General features: G+C 37.9%; 1 protein-coding gene across 2 annotated transcripts in view; it reads right to left on the minus strand.

Moving 5' to 3' along the window:
- Positions 1 to 6,164: 6,164 nt before the first annotated feature.
- Positions 6,165 to 25,666, minus strand: part of XPNPEP3 (X-prolyl aminopeptidase 3) — a 48,129-nt gene continuing 28,627 nt past the window's right edge. For both annotated transcript variants that reach the window (XM_015593562.2, XM_006917390.3), the window contains 6 exons: positions 21,631 to 21,693; positions 20,682 to 20,795; positions 19,137 to 19,222; positions 13,908 to 14,088; positions 12,712 to 12,832; positions 6,165 to 9,694 (listed from right to left, as the gene is read on the minus strand). In XM_015593562.2, coding sequence (XP_015449048.1) covers positions 9,528 to 9,694; positions 12,712 to 12,832; positions 13,908 to 14,088; positions 19,137 to 19,222; positions 20,682 to 20,795; positions 21,631 to 21,693 — 732 coding nt within the window. In that variant the 3' untranslated portion in view covers positions 6,165 to 9,527. The remainder of the gene's footprint in view (positions 9,695 to 12,711; positions 12,833 to 13,907; positions 14,089 to 19,136; positions 19,223 to 20,681; positions 20,796 to 21,630; positions 21,694 to 25,666) is intronic.

Raw genomic sequence — 25,666 nt, forward strand, 5'->3', positions numbered from 1 at the left:
CCTTCCGTACTTGTATAAGAGGGGACCCCAAGGGGGTCTGGACTTTTACTCCCACCCAGCAGTAATGAGGCATCCCTTCCCCTCTTTGCTGGGGTGGTGTAAGAGAAGACCGAGTGGAGAGTCAGGACTTTCACCCAGCAAGCAGTGTCAGTAGAGACCATGTGGGAAGCTGGAACTCCCACCCTTAGGTGTTAATGGGGACTCTGAGGAACCTGGACTTCTACTTCCACCTTCCCTTGCTGGAGCACTGTCCAAGGAAAACAAAGTCAAAACGGGTTTAAATAAAATCTGGAGTCTCATAAAGGTGTCCAGTTTCACTTGAAAATCACTCAACAAGAACTGTGAGATTTCATAGTGAAAATAATATATGTCAACACCAAGATAACAGGTGTCAGAATTATCTGACAAAGACTTTAAAGCAGCAATGATATTTTTGTTCAATAAGCTATGACACATAAGCTTGAAACAAATGAGAAAATAGAAAGCCTCAGCAAAGAAATAGAAGACATAAAGAAGACCCAAATGGAAATTTTAGAAAAATGCAATAACTAAAATAAATATCTCAATGGATGGGCTCAAAAACAGAATGGAAGTGATGGGGGTTAGGGACTGGGGAATCACCATACTGGAAGACAGAAAACGGAAATTACCCAAACTGAATAAGAGAGAATAGGTTGAAAAAAAACAAAAACCTTCAGAGCCTCAGGAACCTATGGGACTATAGCAAAAGACCTAACATCGATGTCATCAGAGTTCCAAAAAGAAAAGACAAAGAGGGCCAGGCTGAAAAGGAAATTGATAAAATAGTGGTTGACTACTTCTCAAATTTGGCAAGAAACATAAATCTATAGCTTCAAGAAACTGTGTAAATCCTAAACAAGGTACACCCAAAGAAATTCATGCCAAGACATTTTAAAATTAAACTTCTGAAAACTGAAAACAAAGGAAAAAATCTTGAAAGCAGCTAGAGAAAATGACAACTTAGCTACTGAAAAAGAAAATTGAATGACAGTGAATTTCTCATTAGAAACCATGGCGGCCAGAAAGAAGTGGCAATGTATTTTTTTCAGTGTAGAAAAACCCCCAAATCTATCAACCCAGAATTCTATATCCAGGGGAAATATCCTTCAGCACTGAAGGGGCAACCAGGATATTCTCAGATAAAGGAAAACTAAGAGAATTTGTCACTAGCAGATCTACCTCAAAAATGGCTAAAGGAAGTTCTTTAAACAGAAAAGAAACAATAAAACAAGGAATCTTGGAATATCAGGAAGAAGAAAGAACATCGGAAACAAAAAACATGGGTAAATACAATATGCTTTTCTTCTCGAGTTTTTTAAATCATGTTTGACAGTTGAATTAAAAATTATAGCATTGTTTTATCAGGTTCTAAATAAATGGGGAATATTTAAGAAAATATTCTATACTTCACTCAAACTGGTGAAATGATGACATCAGTAGACTGTCATAAGATATATATATATATGTATATATATATATAATATAATACCTAGAATAGTCACTTTAAAACTTACAAAGAGATACATTCAAAGACATTATAGATAAATCAAAATGGAATTTTAAAAAGTTCAAGAAACACACAGAAAGGCAGAAAAACAAAAACAGAAATGAAAAACAAAGAGCAAACAAAATAAAAAATAACAGCTTTAATCCTTAACATATCAGTAATTATATTAAATGTAAATTGTCTAAATATACCAATTAAGAGATAAATTGACAGAGTGGATTAAAAAACATGACCCAATATATGCTATGTACAAGTAACTCACTTCAAATATTATAATATAGGCAGGGAGTTAGTAAAAGGATGAAAAAGATATATCATGAAAACAATAAAAAGAAAGCAGGAGTGGCTATATTAATACCAGATAAAGTATACTTTGGAGCAAAAGAAATTACCAAAGAGGGGCAGAGGGATATTATAGAACATTTAAAAAGTCAATTTACTGAGAAGACATAGCAATCCTAAATATATATATACCAAAAAACTGCTGCAAAATATTTGAAGCAAAAACTGATAGACCTGAAAGTAGAAATAGACAAACCCACCATCATGACTGGAGACTTCAACACCCCTCTGAACGATGGATTAGAACAACCAACCAGAAAACCAAGAATATAGAAGGAATCAACAATGCCATCAACCAAGGGGATCTAATGAACATTTTAGAACTTCATCAGCAGTATACATATTCTTTTTAAGGTGCCATGGAACATATACCAAGGCAGACCATGTTCTGGGCCATAAAACAAATTGTAAAAAGTTTTAAAAAATTGAAATCATACAGGGTATTCTCCAACTGCAATGAAATCAAACTGGAAGTCAATAACAAGAAGATAACAGGAATTTTTACAAACATCTGGAAACTAAACAACAAATTTCTAAATAATCAATGGATCAAAGATGAAGTCTTAAGGGAAATTTTTAAAAATATCTGTTGAGCTGAATGAAAACGAAAACAGAACATATGGACACTGCCAAAATAGTGCCGAGAGAGAAATTTTTTAGCACTAAACATACACATTAGAAAAGAGGAAAATGATAATCTAAGTTCCCACTTCAAGAACCTAGAAGAGCAAATAAACCCAAAGCAAGCAGAATGAAAGAGATAAAGAGGAAAAATCAACAAAATTGGAAACAGAAAATTTTAAAAATCAGTGAAACAAAAAATGGGTTCTTTGAAAAGCTCAATAAAATTAACATACTTCTAGCAGGACTAACAAAGGCAAAAGGGAGAAGACACAGATTAACAGTATCAGGACTGAAACAGAAGATATCAACACATATCTTGCAGACATAAAAAGGTCATAAAGGAATACCACAGAGCCTACACACTTATTTGACAACTTAGACACAATGGACCATTTGCTTAAAAAACACAAATTATCACAATTCATCCAGTATGAAATAGATCATTTGAATGGCCCTATATCTATTAAGGAAATTGAATTAATAACTTTAAAGCTTCCAAAAAAAGAAATCTCCAGGCTGAGATGGTTTTACTGGAGAATTCTACCAAATGGTTAAGGATGAATTAAAACCATTCTACACATTCTCTCCCAGAAACTGGAAGAGCGCTTTTCAATTCATTTTATGACACTAGTTCTACCCTGATAACAAAACTAGACAAAGATAATACAAAACAAACAAAACCAACAAAAAACAGACTAACATATCATGAATATGGACACAAAAATCCTTAAAATATTAGCAAGTAGAGTCCAGCAATACATAAAATGAATTATTCACCATGATACAGTATGGTTTCTTCCAGGGATGTAAGGCTCAATATTTTAAAATCAATCAATGGTTTCTGCCATACTAAGAGGTTTAAGAAGAAGGATCACATGATCATGATAATATATAGAAAAAACATTAAAAAAAATTCAACATCCATTCATGATAAAAACTCTCAGAAAAATAGGAATAGAAGAGAACTTCCTGAACTTGATGAAGAGCACCTACAAAAAACGTTGCAGCTAATGTTATACTTAATGGTGAAATACTGAATGCTTTCCCCCAAAAGCTGGGAACGTGGCAGGGATGGCCTTCTTCAATAAGTGAGCACTGTTACTGAATCTAGTACTGGAACTTCTAGCGTGTGCAATAAGGAAGTAAGAGGTATACAAGTCAGAAACAAAAATGATACTGTCCCATTTCTAGATTACATGTAGTTTATATGGAAAATCTCAAGGAATCTTTTTAAGAAAACTCTTAGAACTAATATGTAAGATCAGCAAGATCAGGGTAGCATGGCTGTAGATTTAAAGATTTTAATCTGTGTAACATGCAGAGAAGCAAAACCAAACACTAAGCAATGAAGTATTGAATAACATTTTCCAGGATAACTTTTTATAAATATTTTTGATATGCCATTGTGGGCTTCCCAACCCCAACTTTTCTAGGAAAAGAAAGATAGCATTTAGTGGCAATTATCCAGAACCATTGGGCTTTAAAAACTAGTAGAAATTTGGATCAGTATTTACTTAGTGCCACAAATTTTTATGTCCAAGGTAAGCTCTAGTGAGTATAATTCTAGATTTTATGATATTAAATAAAATACCGAGTGATGTGACCTGAAATTGGTATGCTGGGAGACACGGAACCCCTCTGTCCTCAGGATGGTCAGATGGATTGAGCTTGGAGTAACCAGAGCCTGTTAAAGAGGATTCCTCACCTTATCATCAGGAGCCCTGGACTCACTTAAATATGGCCAAGGAGGGGCACTACCACCTGGCCATCCACTTCTGCAGCCAACAGTTGTGTGCACTGCTGCTCATCAGAGACAAGGAAGCCATGGAGTTACTGGAGCAGCTGGTGTTTCAGGTACCTAAAGTGATGCTGGCCCTGGGTGTCATGGGGCTAAAGACTGGGCCACAGCTCTTCACAGGTGCAGCTCCAGACAGTCCAGCTTTCTGCTCCACTGATGTGTCTGACCTTTGTAGTCAAAGCTATGGGCTGGGGGACGATTCTAAAACTATATGTACATTCTGCAAGTTATAGCTTCATTATTTTGAAACATTTGATTTAAATATTTCAATTTGATTGGACATCCACATTATAAGATTTCAATTTGACTGGACATCCACATTATAAGATATTTCACATTATATTTTGTCAATGAGAGGAAGTTATTACATTCTTTAAATTTTAATTGTAGATTATTGAGATTTAATTCATTTACCATAAAGTACTCTTTAAAAGTATACAATTCAATGGCTTTTAGTATATTCAGAGTTGTGAAGCTACCACCATCTAATTTGAGAACATTTCATCACCTAAAAAAGAAACTTTCTAACTATTAGCAGTCGCTCTCCATTTCCTCTATCCTCAGCCCCTTGCACCACTAAGCTACTTTCTGTTTCCATAGATTTGTCTATTGTGGACATGTGATATAAATGGAATCATAGCATATGTGCCTTTTGAGTCTGGCATCTTTCACTTAGCAGACTGTTTACAAGGTTCATTCACATTGTGGCATGTATCAGTACTTTGTTCCTTCCTAAGGCTGAATAATATTTCATTGTATAGATACCATATTTTGTTTATCCATTTGTCAGTTCGATCATAAATTTTTGAATGATCATAAAAAGTTTAAACTGTTGTGACACCTACTTGTGCAAACGAGTTTCTTGTAGATGGTTTTTATGAAGAACTGAAGACATTATCACTATAAAGTCTGAATCAGGAATTGTAGGCATTTCAGCCTGTTGTCAAAAAAGTCACATTACCAAAAGTAAGCCAAGTCTTTTATTGACATTTTAAAAATTAACTTTTGGAAGTGTTATACAAATTTAAAAATTTCTATGAAATGTACAATTTAAAAAATCAGAATTCTATAAAAGATACGTAATGAATTTTTTTTCTCTAAGTCACATGTATGTATGCCGAAGCCCCTCCAAGTTATTCCATTGTGCCATGCAAAAAATTTTTTTATGTGTTCCAGGATGTGAAAAATGTTGGAAAGCATGCATTAGTGCCTCAGATTTTAAAGAGGATTCCTCATAGGGAGAGAGAGATGGTTGCTCTTAAGATTCTTTATGTGGCTCACTGAGAAATTTCACATATTTATAATTTTGCAAATCGATCCTACTTCCCCACAAAATTCATCCTTCATAAAATGCTCATGGCTATAGTTGTCTTAAGTGCTACAGTTCCTGTCTGAAGACCTATGGGTCAGTTTTATGGAGAGTAAACCACTTTTTCCCCCTAGGTTTCTTGAGGTATAATGGACAAAATTTTAAGATATTTAAGTGTACAACATGGTGATGATTTGATATAAGTATACATTGTGAAAGGATGACCCCCATCTAGTTAATTAGCACATCCATCAACTCACATATTTATCTTTTTTTTTTTATTTTGGTGAGAACCTTTAAGTTCTACTCTCTTATTAACAAATTTCAATTATACAGTGTTATCAACTATAGTCACCATGTTATACATTAGATCCTTGAGTCAATCTTTGAATAGGCTGGATCTAATCCACTGATTTTTCTCTATGACTAACAAGATCATCTCAGTTTGCTATTATGATTTTGTGACAGCAGTTAATGAATACTATGTAAAATATTTTGTAAATCAAAATGTTCTCAAATTTAAAGCTGTAAACTCTAAATTTGAAAATAACACACATGCCATATACTTTTATATCATTTTATAGTTTATTTTTGAAATGACAGTAACAAATGCTTTTCCCTTGTTGGGGAATTACATATTTATTTTCAGTGGGCAAAGCCTTAAATGTAACAGCGTTTTGTCCAAATTGAATTTATATAATTGTACAAAAGTCATACCAAGCATTAAGAAATGCTAACAAAGACTAGTTCTCTCAGAGCCTCATGAAGCACACCCCAAGAGGCCCTGATTTCATGGGGACCCTGATCTGAACAATACTGATGCTCACCCCAAGTTCCTCAGTGACACAAAGGCAGAGGTAAGAAGAGCAGTCAGGAGGACCCACATGCTTTGTGACTGTGGAATTCTGCTCCAGTGTTAGGGTTTCATGATGTATTCATCTTCTCATTGTATGAGGAGCATTAAACACTTCAGCCTGAAGTATATTAGCCTGGGCTTAAAACCAAACCCAAACAGCTTAAATTAAGAAAATTAGAATAAAAAAAAATTAACCAAGCCATAATAACCTCTTCCAAGCAGGGTCCTTTATGCGGCCCTCGCTTAGTTTCTAATATACACACACAAATAAGTTACATTATCAGCTGTTACATGCAGGTTGAGGGATGGCAGTTAAGGTCTAACTCCTATTCTGTTTTATTGGTAGCAGTTGTCAGAAACACTGTTACAAAGGACTCTGAGGCCATAGCTGCACTGATGGGACAGTCGCTAGGCTTTACTTGTGATCTCTGACGTGGACACAGGAGAGGGAGAGGCAGCTCTCATGCGTCTCATTTGCAATCTTTCTATTATTAAGAAAGCTGAAGAAGGTACTGGTTATGAACATTTTGAAAAATATAAAAGTCCGATTGTTCTATTTTAATGAGTTACAATGTCTTAATCTGGAGATTTAACTTGTTTCATGGATCTTAATTTCAATTACAGTATAATTATCTATGGTAGGAGTTTTCCCTTTCTGACCTTATAAAAATTAATGAGAAAATAATATTCTGAAAGAAGGCGTACACAAAGAAAATGAAGTCACTCTCAGAAGCACCTCCCTAACCTGGGTACTATGACTTGGGAAAAGGAGTTTTTATTCCAGCGTTTCCACTGCTGTTTCAGATAAAAACAGTTCGTGTTTCCTGAAAAAGGGTGAAAAATAGCGATTCCTAAAATAAACACATAAAAGTATGTGGCAGAGGCTATGTAGATCAGCTACCTTCATTTAGATTGTATCGTAAAGATGCGACCTCATCTATTCACTTCAAGGAGAAAAATTCCAGTGGAACATTCGAAAGATTTTTTTTAAATCCAGGTTTTCATTACAGGTGAGCTTGGTATACATGTGAAGTATTTATTATACTTAGACATGGAGGGAAATGTGGAGCGTGTCTGTGGTTTGGCAAAAACTAGGTGAGATTCCTGCTCTCTGCACAACTGTCACTCTCGAATCCTAGATACACCAGACGGACCCTAAGACACTGCTCTGAGAGGATCACCGTGTCATCTCTTGATAGTTCTGATAGTGTGATTGACAGGTTTAGCTGTGGTGGTTAATCTGGGACTCAAAGGACAATGATACCTGGGTCAGGAACTAAAAGTCACCAGAATTCCACGACGGCATTCTAACTACCACTTGGCAACAGCTGCAGAACCTGACTGCAGTCTAACTGGAAGGAGTCGGTTTCGTGTCTCGGTATGCTGCTATACGTAGAAGGCACCTAGGTGTTCAGCTAAAAAGTTGAAAGCCGCAGAAGATGATTTTCAGGAAGGAAAGGAAATTCCTTATTCCAGGACTGTAAATGAACAAAAGAAACCCAATTCAAGGGTTCGCAGAGGCCCAGAGAATGAGAAGCACAAGCTGAGAATTTGGTTTTAGCCCCCTCCTTTTAGAAAGCAGCACAGGACTAAGAAGGTGGAGGGAGGGCAGGCATGGGGATGACGACTCCAGCTGTGCATCCATCCATTCCCACAGCTGCAGGACTGTCAGGACACTTGTATTACTTTGGTTTCCAACATTATCTTTGTCTCCTGATGAAGTCACTGCCTGTCTGTTTTGGGCTCTGCACCTTGGGTTTTCCTGATAAGATGGGCAAACCTTTAGCACTGTGGGGAGTGTTAATCCCCTAGCTTGTGCCTCACGAATACAAATATTTTCTTAAAAACCCACAAATGTATGGTAACAATCAGCATGTTTTGTACATCTTGGGCTCATACCCAGGTTTAAAGGAGGGGAACACACTAATTCTTAAAGCTTCCCTTTTAGACAGAAACTCCCACAAATATTATCTGCAATAATCCAGTGCTGTTCACTTTGCAAAGTGAGTTCTTGTATGATTGCATCCAATGCTGTGTTGAGGGAAATATGCCCTTTTAATGCTACTGTCACACAAAGACAAGGATCATAGGATATTTGATCTTGGTGGGTTCCATACTATATTTCCTGTTAGCACTAGAGGAAATCATAGAATGATAACAGGAGTATCTTTCTGAAAACTGGGTGCCATTCCTCTGACTTTAACGGGGTAAGTAGAGGACCTGTCCTTCTTGGCCAGGGCAGCAGCTCAAGGGCGCGCTATGAGGTCAGGCATTGAGCATCTCTAAAGGAAGCATGGATGTCTGGGAAAGGAATCATCTTCGGATTAAGAACAGAGGGATGGAGAACTGGATCTGTAGCAGACAGCTATGCACTTCTCTTTCTCTTCCATTTCCTTTTTCATCAAGAATCAAAATACTTTCCAGGCCCTCGGCAACCACATAACAAGAGAGGCTCAAAACTGCTTTGTTAGCTAATGTTGCTGGAATCTGGACTGTGGCTGAACGGTGAGAACACGGGACACCAGTACCCACGAGGGCTTTGTGTGGTTCCAGAAGATAAGCAGGCTCTGGAATAGGTGGGCAGGAGTTATGGAAGGTATGTAGTGACCACACACAATCACTGTTGGGTGGCTTTTAGTGTAGGCAGAGACCTTGGTGATTTGCTCAAAATATAAGCATCACACAAACATCGTAACAATATTAGGTGGGTCTTAACAAAAGCGCAGAAAGGAAAAGACCTGGAAAAAAGGAATTTTCTATACATTTAAATATGTTAACTAGAATGCATGGACACATGTAACCCGATCTTTCTTTGTTTAAAAATTAAGCTTGCCTGGGTCATTAATTCTATAGAAGTAATGCCACTAAAGTTACAGTAACAGAAATTCTATTTTGCAGATTTCTAGTAACTTAAAACAAAAAAGACCACATACACAACTACATACATTCATACGACCGCTGAACTCCCAAATGGAGCACACATAAAACGCAGACACTCAGAAAGCACATGTGCACGGATGCCAGCGTGCGCCCTTCTTGAACCTGAGATGCTTGTGGTGTGCAATGGGGGTCAAGAGGCCCTGCTGCATATCTGTTCGATGTCACTTATCTCTTTGGGACAATCCGCAGAAAGAATGAGAGGTGAGTCCTGAGTCACCACTACATCATCCTCAATTCGTACGCCAAGACCACGAAACTTCTCTGGGGCATCTCTGTCATCCTCTGGAATATAAATGCCTACGGAGTAGAAATAAAGAATGTGCTATTCATAAATGGAAGTAACTGACTGATTTCAGGCAAGAAAGTTAACCTCTCTGTGTTACAAGTCGTCTGTAAAACTGGGATCTTAACAGTATCTACCTAGAGCTGTGGAGATTAAACGAGATAATACAAGCAAAAGTGTCTGGTACATAATCGTCAATAAATGTTGGCTATCATTACTAGAACTATTATTATAGTTACTTTATTTTATTTTATTATTTTTTTAAATTATAGTTATTTTATATGCTAGATTACAGGCTCCATAAAACTACAATAATGTTGATCATGATTCTGTCACATTCTAGTGGCTCAAACGGGCTACTAAAGTTACTTATGAGTATGTTAGTATATGCTGGGAATCAGTAGATTATATAAATGCATCTGTCTGCCTAATAGGCTCCTAGAAAAAGGGAACTTTCCTAAAATAAAGATCTAAGGTATTTTAAAATGTATTTTAAAAATACTTATTTAGCAATGATTAGCCTGAACAACCAGAAGCTGCAGAAATATTCAAATAAGCCCTTTCACATAAGCCATAAATGTAACAGATGTATACAATATAAAGTAGGAGATTAAAGAGGAAGAGTTTAATGAACATCTGGAAAGTTCTAAGAGCCCAAGGAACCCTTTCTAATCATGAAGTCAGACAGAAGACAGTCTTTTCATTTTAAAGAAACTGCACCAGGTACCGATTATACTGGACTAGATGGTACAAGGGCCACAGACAGCATCGAATGAAAGGTGGTATAAAAGACGTGTCCCAGCTACAATTACACAATTTAGAGATGAAAACACCTGAAATCTAAGAACGATAAAAACAGCATCAGTATTTAAAAGTTGACTCTTCTAATATCGATCTTCACACTCTGCTGTGGCCGCCACCTCTCTGCTGATCTGCCCAGTGCTTGGCATCATGCCAGATGGTGAACCATTGGAACAAAACTCCAGAAAAAAGAACTAAACAAAATGGAGACAAGTAATTTATTAGATGCAGAGTTCAAAACAGTAGTCATAAGGATGCTCAATGATCTCAGTGAGAACTTCAACAAAAAGATAGGAAATATAAAAATGGAGATAGAGCAGATAGAAAAAGAACCAGTCGGAGATGAAGAATACAATAACTGAAATGAACAATACATTAGAAGGAATCAAACAGTAGATTGGATGAAGCAGGGGACTTAATCAGCGATTTAGAAAATAAGGTAGCAGAAAACATGCAATCAGAACAGCAAAAGGAAAAAAGAATACAAAAAGTGAGGCTAGTTTAAGGGGCCTCTTGGACAACATAGAGTGTACCAACATTCGCATCATAGGGAGAAGAGAGAGAGCAAGGACTTGAAAACCCATTTAAAGAAATAATGACGGAAAACTTCTAACCTAGCAAAGAAAAAATAGACATGCAAGTCCAGGAAGGGCAGAGTGTCTCAAATAAGATGAACCCAAGGGGGCGCATGCCAAGACACATCATAATTAAAATGCCAAGCGTTAAAGACAAAGAGAGCATCTTAAAAGCAGCAAGAGAAAAGCAGTTGGTTATCTACAAAGATGCTCCCATTAGACTGTCAGCCGATTTCTCAACAGAAACTTTGCAGGCCAGAAGGGACTGGCATAAAATATTCAAAGTGATGAAAAGCAAGGATCTACAACCAAGATTACTCCACCCAGCAAAGCTATCATCTAGAATCGAAGTACAGAAAAAGAGCTTCCCAAACTAGAAAAAGCTAAAGAAGTTCATCAACACCAAACCAGTATTATAAGAAATGTTAAAGAGCTTTAAGAAGAAGGAAAAAAATGTCAAAAATATGAATAATAAAATAGCAAAAACTACATACCTATCAATTACTATTTAAATGTAAATGGATTAAATGCTCCAATCAAAAGATATAGGGTGTGTGAATGGATAACAAGACCCTTATATACGCTGCCTACGAGAGACTCACTTCAGATTGAAAGACAGAGACTGAAAGTAAAGTGATAGAAAACAGTATTTCATGAAAAAGGAGACAAACAAACACAAAAAACTACGGTAGCAATACTTGTACCAGACAAAAGACTTTAATGAAAGGCTATAACAACAGACAAAGAAGGACCCAGCAATTCCATTTTCTAGTATTTATCCGAAGAAACCCAAAAACTAACTCAAAAAAACATGCATCCCTATGTTCATTGCAGCATTGTTCACAATGGCCAAGATATGAAAGCAGCTTAAGTGACCACTGATGAACGAAAGGATAAAGAAGTGGCACATATATAAATGGAATATTAAGCAGCCATAAAAAAGAGTTAAATCTTGCCATCTGCAACATGGATGGACCTAGAGGGTGCTGCGCTAAGTGAAATGGGTCATACAGAGAAAGACAAATACCGTGTGATTTCACTTATATGAGAAACCTAAAAAAGCCAAGATAGACAAACAAAACAGAAATTCATAGATACAGAGAACATTTTGATGGTTGCCAGATGGGAGGGGGGTTGGAGGATGGGTGGAAAAGGGGAAGGGATCAAGATGTGCAAACTATCAGTTATAAAAATAGTCACAGGGATATAAGATATAGTACGGGGAATATAATCGATAATACTGTAACAACTATGTATGATGTCAGATGGGTACTAGACTTATCAGAGTGATTGCTTCATAATCTATATAAATGTCTAATCACTATGTTGTATACCTGAAACTAATAATATTGTAAAATTGTAATTAAAAAATAATTATTTAAAAAAATGATTTATTTCTCAATATCTACCTACAGAAAGTGGTCTCCATCTGTTTACTGGAGAAGTCAAATTAGACAGACTGTGTGATGTTAAATAAGAAAGCTTGAGAAAAATCTAAAATGAAATTCCCTTCTACATCAAAAAGACTCATTTTCCTGTCTTTTAATGAGATTATGTTGGTTCAGGTAAAAATAAATGATGTTTACTTTTCTATCTGACACTACTATTACGTGTCCCGAGGGGTCAGAGGCTGCTATGCTAGCATCGCCCCTTACCTGGCTCCACTGTGATCACCATGCCAGGTTGCAGAGGGAGGGAACGGGGCATGTCTGGAGTGTCATGGACATCCATCCCAAGGTAATGGCCAACATGATGAGGGCAGTATTTTCGAGCAGCCTGGAAAAAATAATTGCCACAGTGTTTCAGAGCAATGACCCCTTACGGAGAAAGTCGCGCATGTATAAATCAGTGAGGTATGTGTTACTATCTATCTCCCCCCGGGTTCTGCCCCTTATGTTTAACCTGTCCTGGGCTAGTGCTTAAGAGATCTGGTAAACTGCCACCTCTCTATGCAATTCTGCCAATGGCATTCTAAGGCATTCTAACTACTCACATTTCCATTCCTACCATTTAATATACTACACACATGAGACCTTGGACAACCCCAGTAATGACTGTGGCAAATGAAAATCTCTTTTCTTGGGGGATGGAGGATGATTATGTTAGAATAGTTCTTTTCAATGTTCGCACATCCCTCTCAGGAAGTCTACCCTGGAGACTAAGTATCTCAAAGCAACTTGTGGAGTTGCCATGAAACATCAGATAACACAGTAATTATTAGGTATTTAGTGGCCTGGATATTTCTATCCATTAATTAAAGATTTGCTAGCCTGAGCAGGAGGAATTTATAGCTTCTTTACTATTGGCAAAAGAAACCCTGGCAGCCTAACCTTGGAGATGGAGATGCCTTAATGGTCTGTCTGGCTTGACCACCTGGCATTGTAATTTAAAGATGAGGCTTTACATTTTTACTGAACATCATTACATTTTGGATGCAGATGAAATTCACTGAAGACAAGGCCCTTTGAGGATACTATTAAAGTCTTGACTTTAATGTCACTGAAACAACAGACACTCTCCCCTCTGACCTCTACCTTTTCAAAATCACCACAGAAGAATTAAGAGTTAACCTATCCTTCTTTTTGTGTCCTTTACCACCCTGTCTACACCAGACTTCATTTTATGTTTTCTGATGATTGAGGTAGTTACACAGTATGCAATGAACCAGAATGTGCTGCCATCTTGTGGGAGAAGTTAGTACTGACTCCCTTTGTTTTAATCCGCGATCTATGTCCCTCTTACCCATGAAGAATCACAAAGACCATTTCTAAATCTAATTAGCATTACATAGACTAAAACCGAGCAGCATGTCAGGTGTTCTGGAGAGCTGAAGTCAAAAAAAGTGAAATACCGCGAAGCCATTATTCTCCGTAATGTTCTTTACGATCCCCAACTCTTTCAGCTTCTGTCCTGTCAGGGTGATCATCATGCTGTAGATGTTTTCCAAGCTTGTTCCGGGGGAGCAGAGGGTCAGACAATCTCTCTGGATCTCTAGAACAGCTTCATAGAGTTCTGCTTGAGGTGCTGTGAACCTGGGGACAGGAAAACCGAAGAACTCAAATTTGAGTTATCTGACATTGCAGGAAGTTTGTGACAAGAGAAAAATTCTGAGATGCCATAAATTAAATTACAGTGGCCAGAGAGTGAGAGGAAGGGACAGGAATAGTTAACCAGTTAATAGCTGTGGGCCAACGAACAAAAGACTGCTCATATCCGAATGTGTGGGAGCTCTGAATCAACCTCCAGGCATCCATTAGGACCACGGATGCCACAGCACCTTGCATATGCATGCATGGGACTGTTGCCTGTAACCAATCAATAGTAAATAATTCTTCCTTATGGACTGTGCCCCTATCACAGAATTGCCCCTGCTTCACTTTTTCCCACCACCCTCCTCATCTGTAGCCAGTGTAAATTCTTTCAAAGCAACTTACATCTTTCTTCCCCAAAACCCAATGTGTAAAAGTGCCCATCAACTCTAGGATGGCAGATACGTTGCCTTCTCCATTTAGCTCTGTTGCTGGCGGTTCAGACTTCATGCCCCAGGACCTGGTCCTTTTCTGTCTAGCAGTATGGGCCATATAAACTTTCTTTAAAAAAAAAAAAAAAAAAGGTTTCAGCTGTGGAACTATTTTTTGATATTTGCTTCTAAGTTTGATTAGAAAAAGGGCAAGGTGATGATGTTGGGGCACTGTAGACATTTAATCAGTACCCACATATTGTTACTTTAATCATACTCTGAATGCTCAACAGGAAGAACAATAACTCTTCAAGCCGGGGCAGAAACAATCTTTCCTTCAAATAGCAGGTATACACAAGGTGGGGCCAGAAGATGCGCCAGCCATGAACGCAGTTGCAGAGCCAGACCAGGCTCACCCTTGATCCTTTCCATTTTTTTATTATTAAAAAAGAAAAAAGCTTAGGGATCCACTTCTCATAGGCGAAGATGTCGTGGGGTCAACTGGTCGATATTTTGGTTACTAGTAACTTACCAGTTTCTAGGTGTCCAGAATGTGCTGCCATCTTGTGGGAGAAGCATACTGTGTAACTACCTCAAATTATTATAGAATAATAATTTCTTTAGCAATTATGGGAGAAAATGAGAAAAAATTAAGCTAGGGTTGTATATGATATGTACTTTCATGCACTGTTGATGGGAGTGTAAATTAGTATAGCCAATTAACTCAAAGGCCTTCAAAGATGCTCATAAAATTCGAGCTTGTAATTCTGCTCTAAGAATCCTTCCTAAGAAAATATTTGAAATTTAAAAAAAGCCGAATTTAGAAAAATGTTCACTGTGATGATTTTAAAAATTGTAATAGATACAATCTAAATGTCCCCTAAAATAGGAATAGTTAAATATAACAACATAATGGTTAATGAACACCTACATATCCATCTCCCACATTTAGCCGTTATCAACATTGTTGTTTGTACCCATACTCCACCCCACTACAGTATTACCAAATATTTTAAAACAGATTTTTAAATGTAAATTTTACATACACCGAAATGCACAAATCTGAGTTGTATAATTCTGGCACAAAAGGATGTACCAATCCTGATGAAGCTAGGGACACTGAACTCCCAAATTCTGCTGAGTCTTCTCTGCCAGTAGAAGTAGCCCTTCCGTCCATCTAGGATGGAACCCCTAAGTTTTTCTATTAATCCTGTTTTGACTGAGAATCTGTAAGTATCTTCCTGTAGGCATTTGCCTAGCTGCTTCTAGACCTTTAACTAGACTCTACCCCCGCAGGTCATGAAAAGTATTGTTATGAAATGTGTGGGAATGGATATCAACGTGTGGAATAATGGTAGAAGGAACATTAAGTCGGATCAGGCTGAATTTTTGGTATGAATCCCCTAAGCAGAGAGTCTGGATTTGATGTTGTAGCTCGAGGGGTCAGAAAGCCTCTAACAGTTTATTTGGTTGGCTGGCTGAAGGATGGACAAAAAAGGAGCCTACGCTAAGTGAACTCAAGTGCTAGAACCGCCTTGCTCTACTGGATTCTGCCTCAAGACTGCAACAGTAACTTTGGCTCGAGTTTCCAGCCTGTGAGCCTGTCCTGCAAAATTCAGACATGCCAGGCTGTACAAATGTGAGTCAATTCCTTAAAATCAATCAATCATTTTCAATCAATCAACCTACCTACCAACCTACACACACACACACACACGCACGCACACACACACACAGAATATATATATATAGATACATAGATATATAGATGTATAGATATATATCTATATATCTAAAACTATATCTATATATATCCTATCCTATTGGTTCTATTTCTCTGGAGAATTCTGATCCAGACCCACTTCCCTATGATACAAAACACTGCCATCCCCTCAGAAAGTCCATGTCTATTTCTAATCAATACCCTCACCTCCAGAGGTAAATGCCATTCTGATTATTTTCACTTTACTTTTGCCTGTTTTAGAACATCATATAAATGGAATCAACATGTATAATATGTACTCTTTTGTGTTCAGCTTCCTTCATGAAACATAATATCCACGATGTTATTCTGATCAGTAGTTTGTTCCTTTCTATTGATGAGTGTTATTCCATGGTATGAATAGACCACAATTTGTCTATTCATTCTCCTGTTGATGGAGTTAGGCTGTTTCCAGTTTTTGGCCATCATGAATTAAAGCTGTTGTGAACATTCTTGTACAAGTCTTTTTGTGGACCAGTGTTTTCATTTCTCTTAGCTCAAAACCTAGAAGTGAACTTGTTAGGTCAAAGAAACAGTGTTTACTTAACTTTATAAGACACTGCTATTTTTTCCCCAAAGTAACTGTAGCATTTTTCATTACCGAGGGCAATGCACGCAAGTTCCAGTTGCACTACATCACAGCCAACGCTTTCAGCCATTCTAGCAGATGTGCGGTGGTTGCATTTAGTTTGTATTTCCTCAGTGACTAACCATGATGAATACATACAGTTGTTCGTAATATTATCTTATCATCCTTTTAATATCTTCAAGATTTATAGTGATATCACCTTTTATTCCTGACTATGATAATTTGTATTTTCCCTCTTTTTCTCTTTCTAGGGAGTTTATCAATTTGATTCATCTATATAGGGAAATAACCATTTGGCTTTGTTAATTTTCTCTACTGTTTGTCTTTTTTCTATTTCATTGATATTTTGGTCTTATCTTCATTATGTCCTTCCTCATACTTACTCTGGGTTTAATTTGCTCATCTTTTTAATAGCTTTTTAAGGTGGAAGCTTACATTATTGATTTTAAACCTTTCTTCTTTCTAATAAAAGCATTCTAATTAAAGCTAAGCCTTGCTGTATCCCGCACATTTTGATATGCAGTATTTTCATTATCACTCAATTTGAAATGCTTTGTGGTTTCTTCCCTTTCCCTTGTGGTTGCTTCTTTGACCCACAAGTTATTTAGAATGCATTCACTAATTTCCGAACATGTGGAGATTGAAAAATATATCTTATTGCTGAGACATTCTAATTTAATTCCATTGTACTCAGAGAACATACTCTGTAAGACCTTAGTTTTTTGAAACCAAGACTTGTTTCACGGCCCAGCAAATGGTCTATTTTAGCGAAGTTCCATAAGTATTTGAAAAGAATGTGTATTCTGTAGTTGGTGGGTGTGGTGCTCTACAAATGTCAATATAATCAATTTCTAGGCCTTCACTTACATGGCTTGAAAATGTCTCAAAGGTTTCTGAGGTTTTGTTCGTTTTTCTAAAATGTATTTCTGTTTTTTGGACTGAATAATTTCTATCTCTCTTCAACTTCACTGGCTTCTGCTGCCTCCAATCAATCTACTGAATTTTCCATTTTGGTCATACTTTTCAGCTTTAGAATTTCTATTTTTTTTGGCTAATTTTTATTGTAAACCAAAACACAGATAGAGAAAGCCAAACAAACTTAATATATACCTTAAGAAATTATAAGTTAAACACCAGCCAGATTAAAAAACTGAACCTGGCCGACTACCAAGGAAGCCCCTTCTGTGTATCTCATAATAATTACAGTGCTCACAATACGTAATCATTATCTTAACTTTACAGTTACCATTACCTGGAGGATTCCCCATTTGTTCACTCATTGTGCTTATATCTTCCTTTAACTCCTTGAGCATACCTATGGTAGCTTCCTTAAAGTCCTTGTCTGCTAATTGGGATATCAGGGTACTTTAGCATTTGTTTTCAATGACTATGTTTTTCTTGATTATGGGTCACATTTTCCTTATTCTTCTCATGTCTACTGTTATTTTTTTTTTTAATTGAATATTGGAAATTACAAATGATACAATGTAGAGATTCTAGAATTCTGTAAAGTTCTTTTAAAGAGTGACTTCATTAACTTGGCTGGATTCAGGATGCAAACTCTGCTCTCAGTGGGAAGCAACTAAAATCTTTGCTCAGTCCTTTGAATTTCTAGTTGCTGGTATTTGGTGAGCTTCCTGGGGTTTCCTTCAACACATAATTTAGTGATCAGACAAGGATTCGGGAATACTTTATATGCAGATTTTGGGGCTCACCCTGTCTGCAGAAACTGCTCTTTCAGGATTTTCCCTCATCCTTCTGGCTGTGCTGCCAGCACCTAACTCTATCCTCTGATACTTTAAACCAATTAGGCTGTGGTTTTCTGCTGCCCACGCTATGTGGCTTGGGGACGTATCCTCAGGCAAAAAGCCCTAACCACCCATCACAGTTCTTTCAAGGACAGACTTTTATGCAGTTTCTGCCAGTTTCTGAAAGCTCTCTGGTGCCTTTCAATACTTGTTTTTAATATTTTGCCCAGATTTTATAATTATATGTGGAGGGTTAATCCAGCCAAACTATTCTACTACAACCTAAATATTATTTTTGTAATCAGAAAATAAAAACTTTATCTTTTTTAGTGTGTGTGTGTTAAGCAGGTGTTTCTAGGGGCCTGATCCTATGATATGATGAATAAAACAGTCTTAGAAAATAATCAGGAGTTTTGCAAAGGCTGTTAACCTGAGCTAGAGGGGAACTGTATATTTCTTTAGTTATTTATTACAAAAATATCCATGTTCCTAAGAAGCAGTGGGATTCGTATAAGCCTTACCTGCCATTGACAGGCCAGGTACGGGTGATGTCACTCACGTAGCAAGAAGACTCACAACCCCCATCCAGCAGCACCATTTCTCCATCCTGGAACAAAAGTTAGATCAAAGTAGGTGACCTCATGATTGTCAGTTGTTTCTTCTAATTTAAACCCTTTGTGCTTTTTATTACACAGACATACACACACACACACACACACACACACACACACACACATTTTTTTTCATACTAATTTAAAAGAGACTGATCTCTGGTTCCTTCTCACAAGAAACAGCATCTAAATTTTTCAAAAGAATTCACATTGGCTCAAGAAAGGTGCCACTGCATAGGGTTAAGTGCATAGGCTCTGGAACCAGACTGCTTGAGTTTGAATGACTAGGTGTAAACACAGCACATCAAAATGTTACCGTTATTATGTTAATTAACAAAATCCTGTGTAAGTTGGTATCCAGGGCCTTATTCAAATACAATTACCCTTAACCATTTAACTTTGGAATATCATTTCCCCTTCTGTTCCTTCGTCAAAATACATGGGAAGCAAAAACCTCTGGGTATATCTCTATCTTACTACTTGTCATGTTTTGTTTTAGTTATCTATTTATACACTTGAAGACAGGGCATATCTTATTCATATCTAAATAAGCACAGAACTTGAACACAGAATAATGGTCAAATGATTCCATGTATAGTAATGGCAACTTTTAAGAATAGATGTGGTTTTCGTTTCTGGCAAAATGATAGAATAAATTCTCTGTTAGAAAACAACTAGTATTATTTTATACTTATGAGTAAAAAATAACAATATTGTTTTGAGAATCATGTATATGTGATACAAGTCATTTTTTCAAGGGAATCAAGGGAACGACAAACAAAAAAATTTAGGATACCAGTTAGCTACCCGTGGGAGGGAGGCAGTAGGACAGTAGAGCACCAAGTTACACAAGTAGATACAAGGTACCGGTAACATTCTAGCTCTTGAATTGAGTGATGGTTTGCGAATATTCATTAAAAAAATTATGCTGTCTAATTTACTTGTTTGCTATATTTACTCTTTTGAATTTACTGAATATTAAAATAGATAACAAATTAATAAAAAAAATACAGAATTCTTTACTTGCATAGTCATTTGGGGAGAAAACCATAAAAGGTTAAGTACTTTCACAGCTAACATGGCATTCTTAAAATCTGTCTTCTCCCTTATGCTTGGCCCACTGTTGCTACAAGTCCTTAGGGAAGGAGTGTTAAAAAATGAAATGAGCAGAGGCTTTAGCGTAGAATACTTGGCTTTGCGCTACTGAGTTGACCACTGTTTTAAAGTTTATTTCCCTCCCCTATTAAACAGGCACATTAATAACTGCCCTTCTCACCGCACTAATGTGAGTATCCAATGAGATTGTGTCTGTAAGAGCATCTTATAAACCATAAAGTACTTTATAAATGACAGTTATTTTGTAAAAGCTGAAGGTTAGGGGACCATGAGGTGAGTCAATTCTGTAGTAGGGCACCTGGACCCAGAGGAAGCAGCACTGAAGGGCACTTTGTGTACCTTGATGAGTTGATTATTCTTCACATAGTGCAAAGTGTTTGACCGATTACCTCCAGCAACCACAGGTGGGTAGGCTAAGATGTCTGCTCCACGGGCCCGGCATTCAAATTCAAACTGAAAGACAGCAGCAAAGCATGACTGAAAGTATGACAGAAGAAAGGATTTTCTTAGGGCCAGCCCAGCCCAGGCTTTCTTCAGCGGCCCATACCTCCAGTTAAGTACTTATCTTAAGTCATTATTGAAAAACTATTTATCGGCTCCCACCAAACATTTTTTGCTATAATTTCAGGTCACTTCTTTTATTCTCATCTCGATCCTATTATTCAACCCTATTATTAAACCTGTTCTCTCTTCTGAGTGCTTGAATTCCCTATGATTTTCAAATCGTTACGTTCGGAAGAAGACACAGAATACCTATGATCAAGGCTGAGTAAAGAGATAGTCATGTAAAGTTACTGTTTGTTTAGTCTTATTTAGATAAACGCTAGAATATGGCTGCATTTTAAACAGCAGTTCTGAATGACTAATACCAATCTTTCAAATAGCTGTCACTCTACATGCTCTGGAAAAGTGAAAAAGGCTAATAGGCGAATGGCAAACTCTACTGATTTTGCTATGTCCGAGGATGGAGCTGGAGACCGGCGAGCATCCGCTACCGCCTCCAGCACTACTTCCGACTCTCTTCCTGTACATTTACTTAAACAGCGTTCATCTCATCTCACATTGTGTAAACCTTTCCTCCTTCATCAGTTCTGCTTTGCAATTTCTTCATTTAACTGTAGCTCTGCATAGTTTAGACTCATCTAATAAATTACCAGTGACATTTAAGAACCAAATCCTCTCCACTGATACCCGAGTCACTTCCAGTGGAAGCCAACTGGATGCCATCTGCAAATCAATGAAATTACATTTGCCTCCAACGGAAACTTCCCAGGCATTTGCAGCTCACCTTAGCATAAAGAAAACTTTCCTCCACGGGCGCTTTACTGGCAAACATGGTTTCTATAAAAGCCTGCAAAGAGGAGGATGAAAAGAACAGTCTCGTTTTAACTATGTTGCTACTCAAACATTCAAAACATTGGAGCTCAAATGAAAGGCACCCTTTCCCCCAATTTTGTCCACCCGAAGTTGTGACTTTGTGGGCATGATAACATCGATTTCCAAAAGGAAAAACACTGCTTTCAGGAATGTCTGACTGATGACAGATTCAGCCTTCCCAGGTTGAACATACATTGTATCCTGGAATAAGCTACATGGAAACACATGCTTCCGCAGCTTTAGAACGTATGAAATTCTGGATCGAATGGTCCGGTCTACAGTAGAGTTTCCCAACCTCAGCGGCACTAACATTCTGGGCTGGAGTTTTTGTGTTATTGTTGTGGGGACTGTCCTGTTCAGTACAGAAAGCCAGGAGCGCTCCCCAGCTGTGATAATCGGAAACTGCCCAATGTTCCCTGCCCCTACCTAGTTGAGAAATACTGGCCTACAGTATAAGTGTTTTAATTAATTCTCTGTGATAGCCACACTGTATGTGTATGTGTTTTCTATATTTATAAACATACACGAAAAGGGAAACTGTCAGCTATATAATTTTCGATGTCTGTGGGATAAATACAAATCAGTTGCACAGGCATCTACATATATAACTAGCAAGGAATTTCTCTCGTGTCGTTATAGTCTAAAAATGAATGCAATGTGCAAAAAGATTTTTCATAACATTTCTCAGTGTACAGGGTAATGAAATCACCGTAACCCCAATAGAGGAAAAGCGAGTAGGCTGGCAGTGGGGACATCTATGCGGCTTGCTCCTTTTTCTCATTCTGATGGCTCCCCTAATGATTCGTCCTGAGAGAGGCTGTTTCTGACCACCCTATCTAAATGAGCACTTCGCATCAAACTCTCTCCCCTTCCTCTGCTTCATTTTCCCTCATGGCATTTAATTCCAGCTGACTATTTATGTTTGTTTACTATCTCACCTCAACTTAGAATGTAGACTGAGGACAGGGACCCATGAACAGTCTGTTCTGCTCACCACTGTGTCCTTAGAGCCCAGAGCAATGGCCGGCACCATAGTAGGTACTTAATTAACATTAGCTGAATGAATTAGCAATTAAAATTAGTTAATGGATACTTATTTTTATAAATACACAAATGTTGATAATTAACTAGTTAGCACTGTATTTTTAGTGTGAAGTTAAAACAAAACAAAACTAAAAGTGTGGTACTTCTAGTGAGGCTCGTTCACTTTTTATTAATTTCCTTTCGAACCTTTACTGAATAGCACAGAGAATTTTTACAGTCACGGCCCCTTTACACAGCTGTGCAGACTAAACGGAGTAGAGAAGTTCCTCTGGCTCCCTCGGCAATCAAATGCCTGATTTTGCTTTATTTCTTTTTGTAATGCCTATGCCTCCTATGAGGCCACTTCTTCACAGACGATTCAAGTATATATGGCACATGGTTTAAGTGCTACCTCTCTTCACTGTGTATGTGATGTCCTTCCTATAAAGATCAAAGACAGACTGTATGACTGCCACTTCTTCTTAGGGTCGTCTTGTCACGAGGTAGCCCATATTCCTCATTAACACTTGATCGTCTTATTTCACCAGGTGCTATTTAAATGTTTGTGTTTTGATTCTTTCCAAGTGTAAAGTGAGTGTTCTTTGGATTTCACGCTGTGCATCTCATAATCAGAACACATTATGGATGGATGCTACACAGCTGTGGAGAAAGGAGAACGCAGACACAAAACGAAAATGGTTTCATAAAGGTTTCCTGTGCGTGTGGCCACATGCAGATGACGGTGTGAGGGTAGGGAGACCGTGATGTTTGAGATCGTGCCATTTGGAGAGCAGGGAAAGGGCACTCCCGGCAAAGGTGTGACACGAAACCACGACCCATCTCAGAGTCCAGTAAGGCTACGGTGTCAAGCCCATGTGGAAGAATGAGCGGCGAGGCTGGAAGGGTAGGCAGGAGGGGCCGGGCCATGAGAGGTCTTGAGTGAGCATGCTGAAATTCAATCCCCAAAACAAGAAGCCACCGAAGAACTTTAAGTGGGAGAGGGACAGTCAGATTTATAAAGATCACTGGCTAGAGTGAGTTAGACTCAGGCAATAATGGGCACAAGGCGACAGCAAAAGGATACTAGATGTTTTACCATACTAGGTGCAGGCCCAAATAATGCAGTTTGGTATTAACAGGTCTGTTTTCTACCACACTATTTTGCCTCCCTAGGAGTGTACTTGGGGACCAGGTAATTTGATTTCAGCATTGGGGAGAAGCAATTATCTAGATAACTTTCACATTTACATCTAAAGCATTTAGGTGGAGGTCGCTGTTATAACCATGAAAAAGAATACAGGAGGAGAATTAGAATACAGGAGGAGAATTAGGTTTGATAGAACTGGTAGGGCATATGTTTAGATAATTATGGGAAATTCAGGTATATATGTCCAGGAGGCAGGACAGACGTATGTTCGGTTGTAGGAGAGATCTGACCTAGATGAGGTCTGACTCGCATCCCATTTTTATCTTGCCCACACATTCTACTATCTTGCACCCCACTTTTATCCTGCCCACACATTCTACTATCTCTCCTCTTTGTAAAGGTTACTAAACTCTAGTGGCAAGGTCCTTTACTTATTTTAAATCAAACTAGAGTGCAAAAAGTCCAACTGATCAGTATCACATGCACACAAATTGTATCTGGCTTGTTCCCCAAAAGAAGGAAAACTTTTGTTTGGGCTGAACACAAATATAACATCATTATTCTTAAGGAAAGTATTTTGCCTAAATATCCAAAAATCTTACAGAAACATTCTAGACCAGAATTGGCACTCTCGGAATATGATCACTGGTAGTTAGAAGTAGTTTATTAAGAAAAGTAAGGCCAAATTCTATTTCTCTGTCTGATGTCTCTATTGGGTTAGTAGATAAAAGGAAAAGCACAATTTAATACTTCTAAATTTTAGCACAACACTTAAAACAGTCTCTCAGGATAACAAGTGACAGAAGTGTGAATCAGAATACTCCTAGGTAGGTTTATAGCTGATTTTACACCTTACCCAAACATATCTGATCATTGGACTGATCCCAATTTCTCTGGAGCCCTAAACATTATTCCACAGATCTGTTCTTAGTTTTTCTCTTCCTCATTTCAAAAATCAGTGATTTGAAGGAAGACAAAGACATATTACATTTGTTTTAAGTAGTTTTTGCTGGTCTGATCATGGCTAGGACACTGGATGCTGTACTTGAAGAAAGACACTGACAAACTCCTCAGAGCGCATACTGAGGAGGATTACCAAATGAGGGAAAGTAATATGTAAGAGAGATAGTTAAGGAAAATGATGTTTAACTTGGGGAAGACTATAGGTAGAACACAGAAAAGTAGCCTTCAAATGCTTGCATGCTACTATGCTACGAGGTTAAGTCCTGTGGGCCTGGAGTTAGCTTGCGCTGTTTTAGTTTCTGCTTGGATCTACTCCTGGTCAAGGCCTGAAACATACTGATTAATAGTGTTGAGAGGAGTTTCAGAGCAGCTTGTATCAGCTTGTCAATACTGTCAGTGAGATTAATGGTTTGTACGTGGTCTCCATAAGAACTCCGAAGGGCTTTGTTGTTACGTAGCAGAAATATGTCAATATGACCAAAATCAAAAACACCTAGCTGAGATGCCATTCGGAGCTACCTGATTCCCAAGTGTTCCACGCATGCACCTGTGGTTCTTGGCCCACAAGAGAAAATGCATCCTGCCCAGCTCTTACTGAGGGGGGACAATAGGAGCCTGCAGCTGGCTTCTCTGAGGCTTGCTGTGATATAGACAGCCACTGGCTGGGAGAGGTATTCCTATGCTAATGCTGTTGCTATACTGTGCCTTTTTCCTGTAATAACTGTAGATTTGTAAGCATTGTCATTTGGGTCCTATGAGTCTTCTTTAACCATCAAACTCTGTTTACCTGCCACTATTATGGCAGTTATTGTAG

The sequence above is a fragment of the Pteropus alecto genome, unplaced genomic scaffold, assembly GCF_000325575.1.
Source record: "Pteropus alecto unplaced genomic scaffold, ASM32557v1 scaffold157, whole genome shotgun sequence".
In the NCBI taxonomy this organism is placed as follows: Eukaryota; Metazoa; Chordata; class Mammalia; order Chiroptera; family Pteropodidae; genus Pteropus; species Pteropus alecto.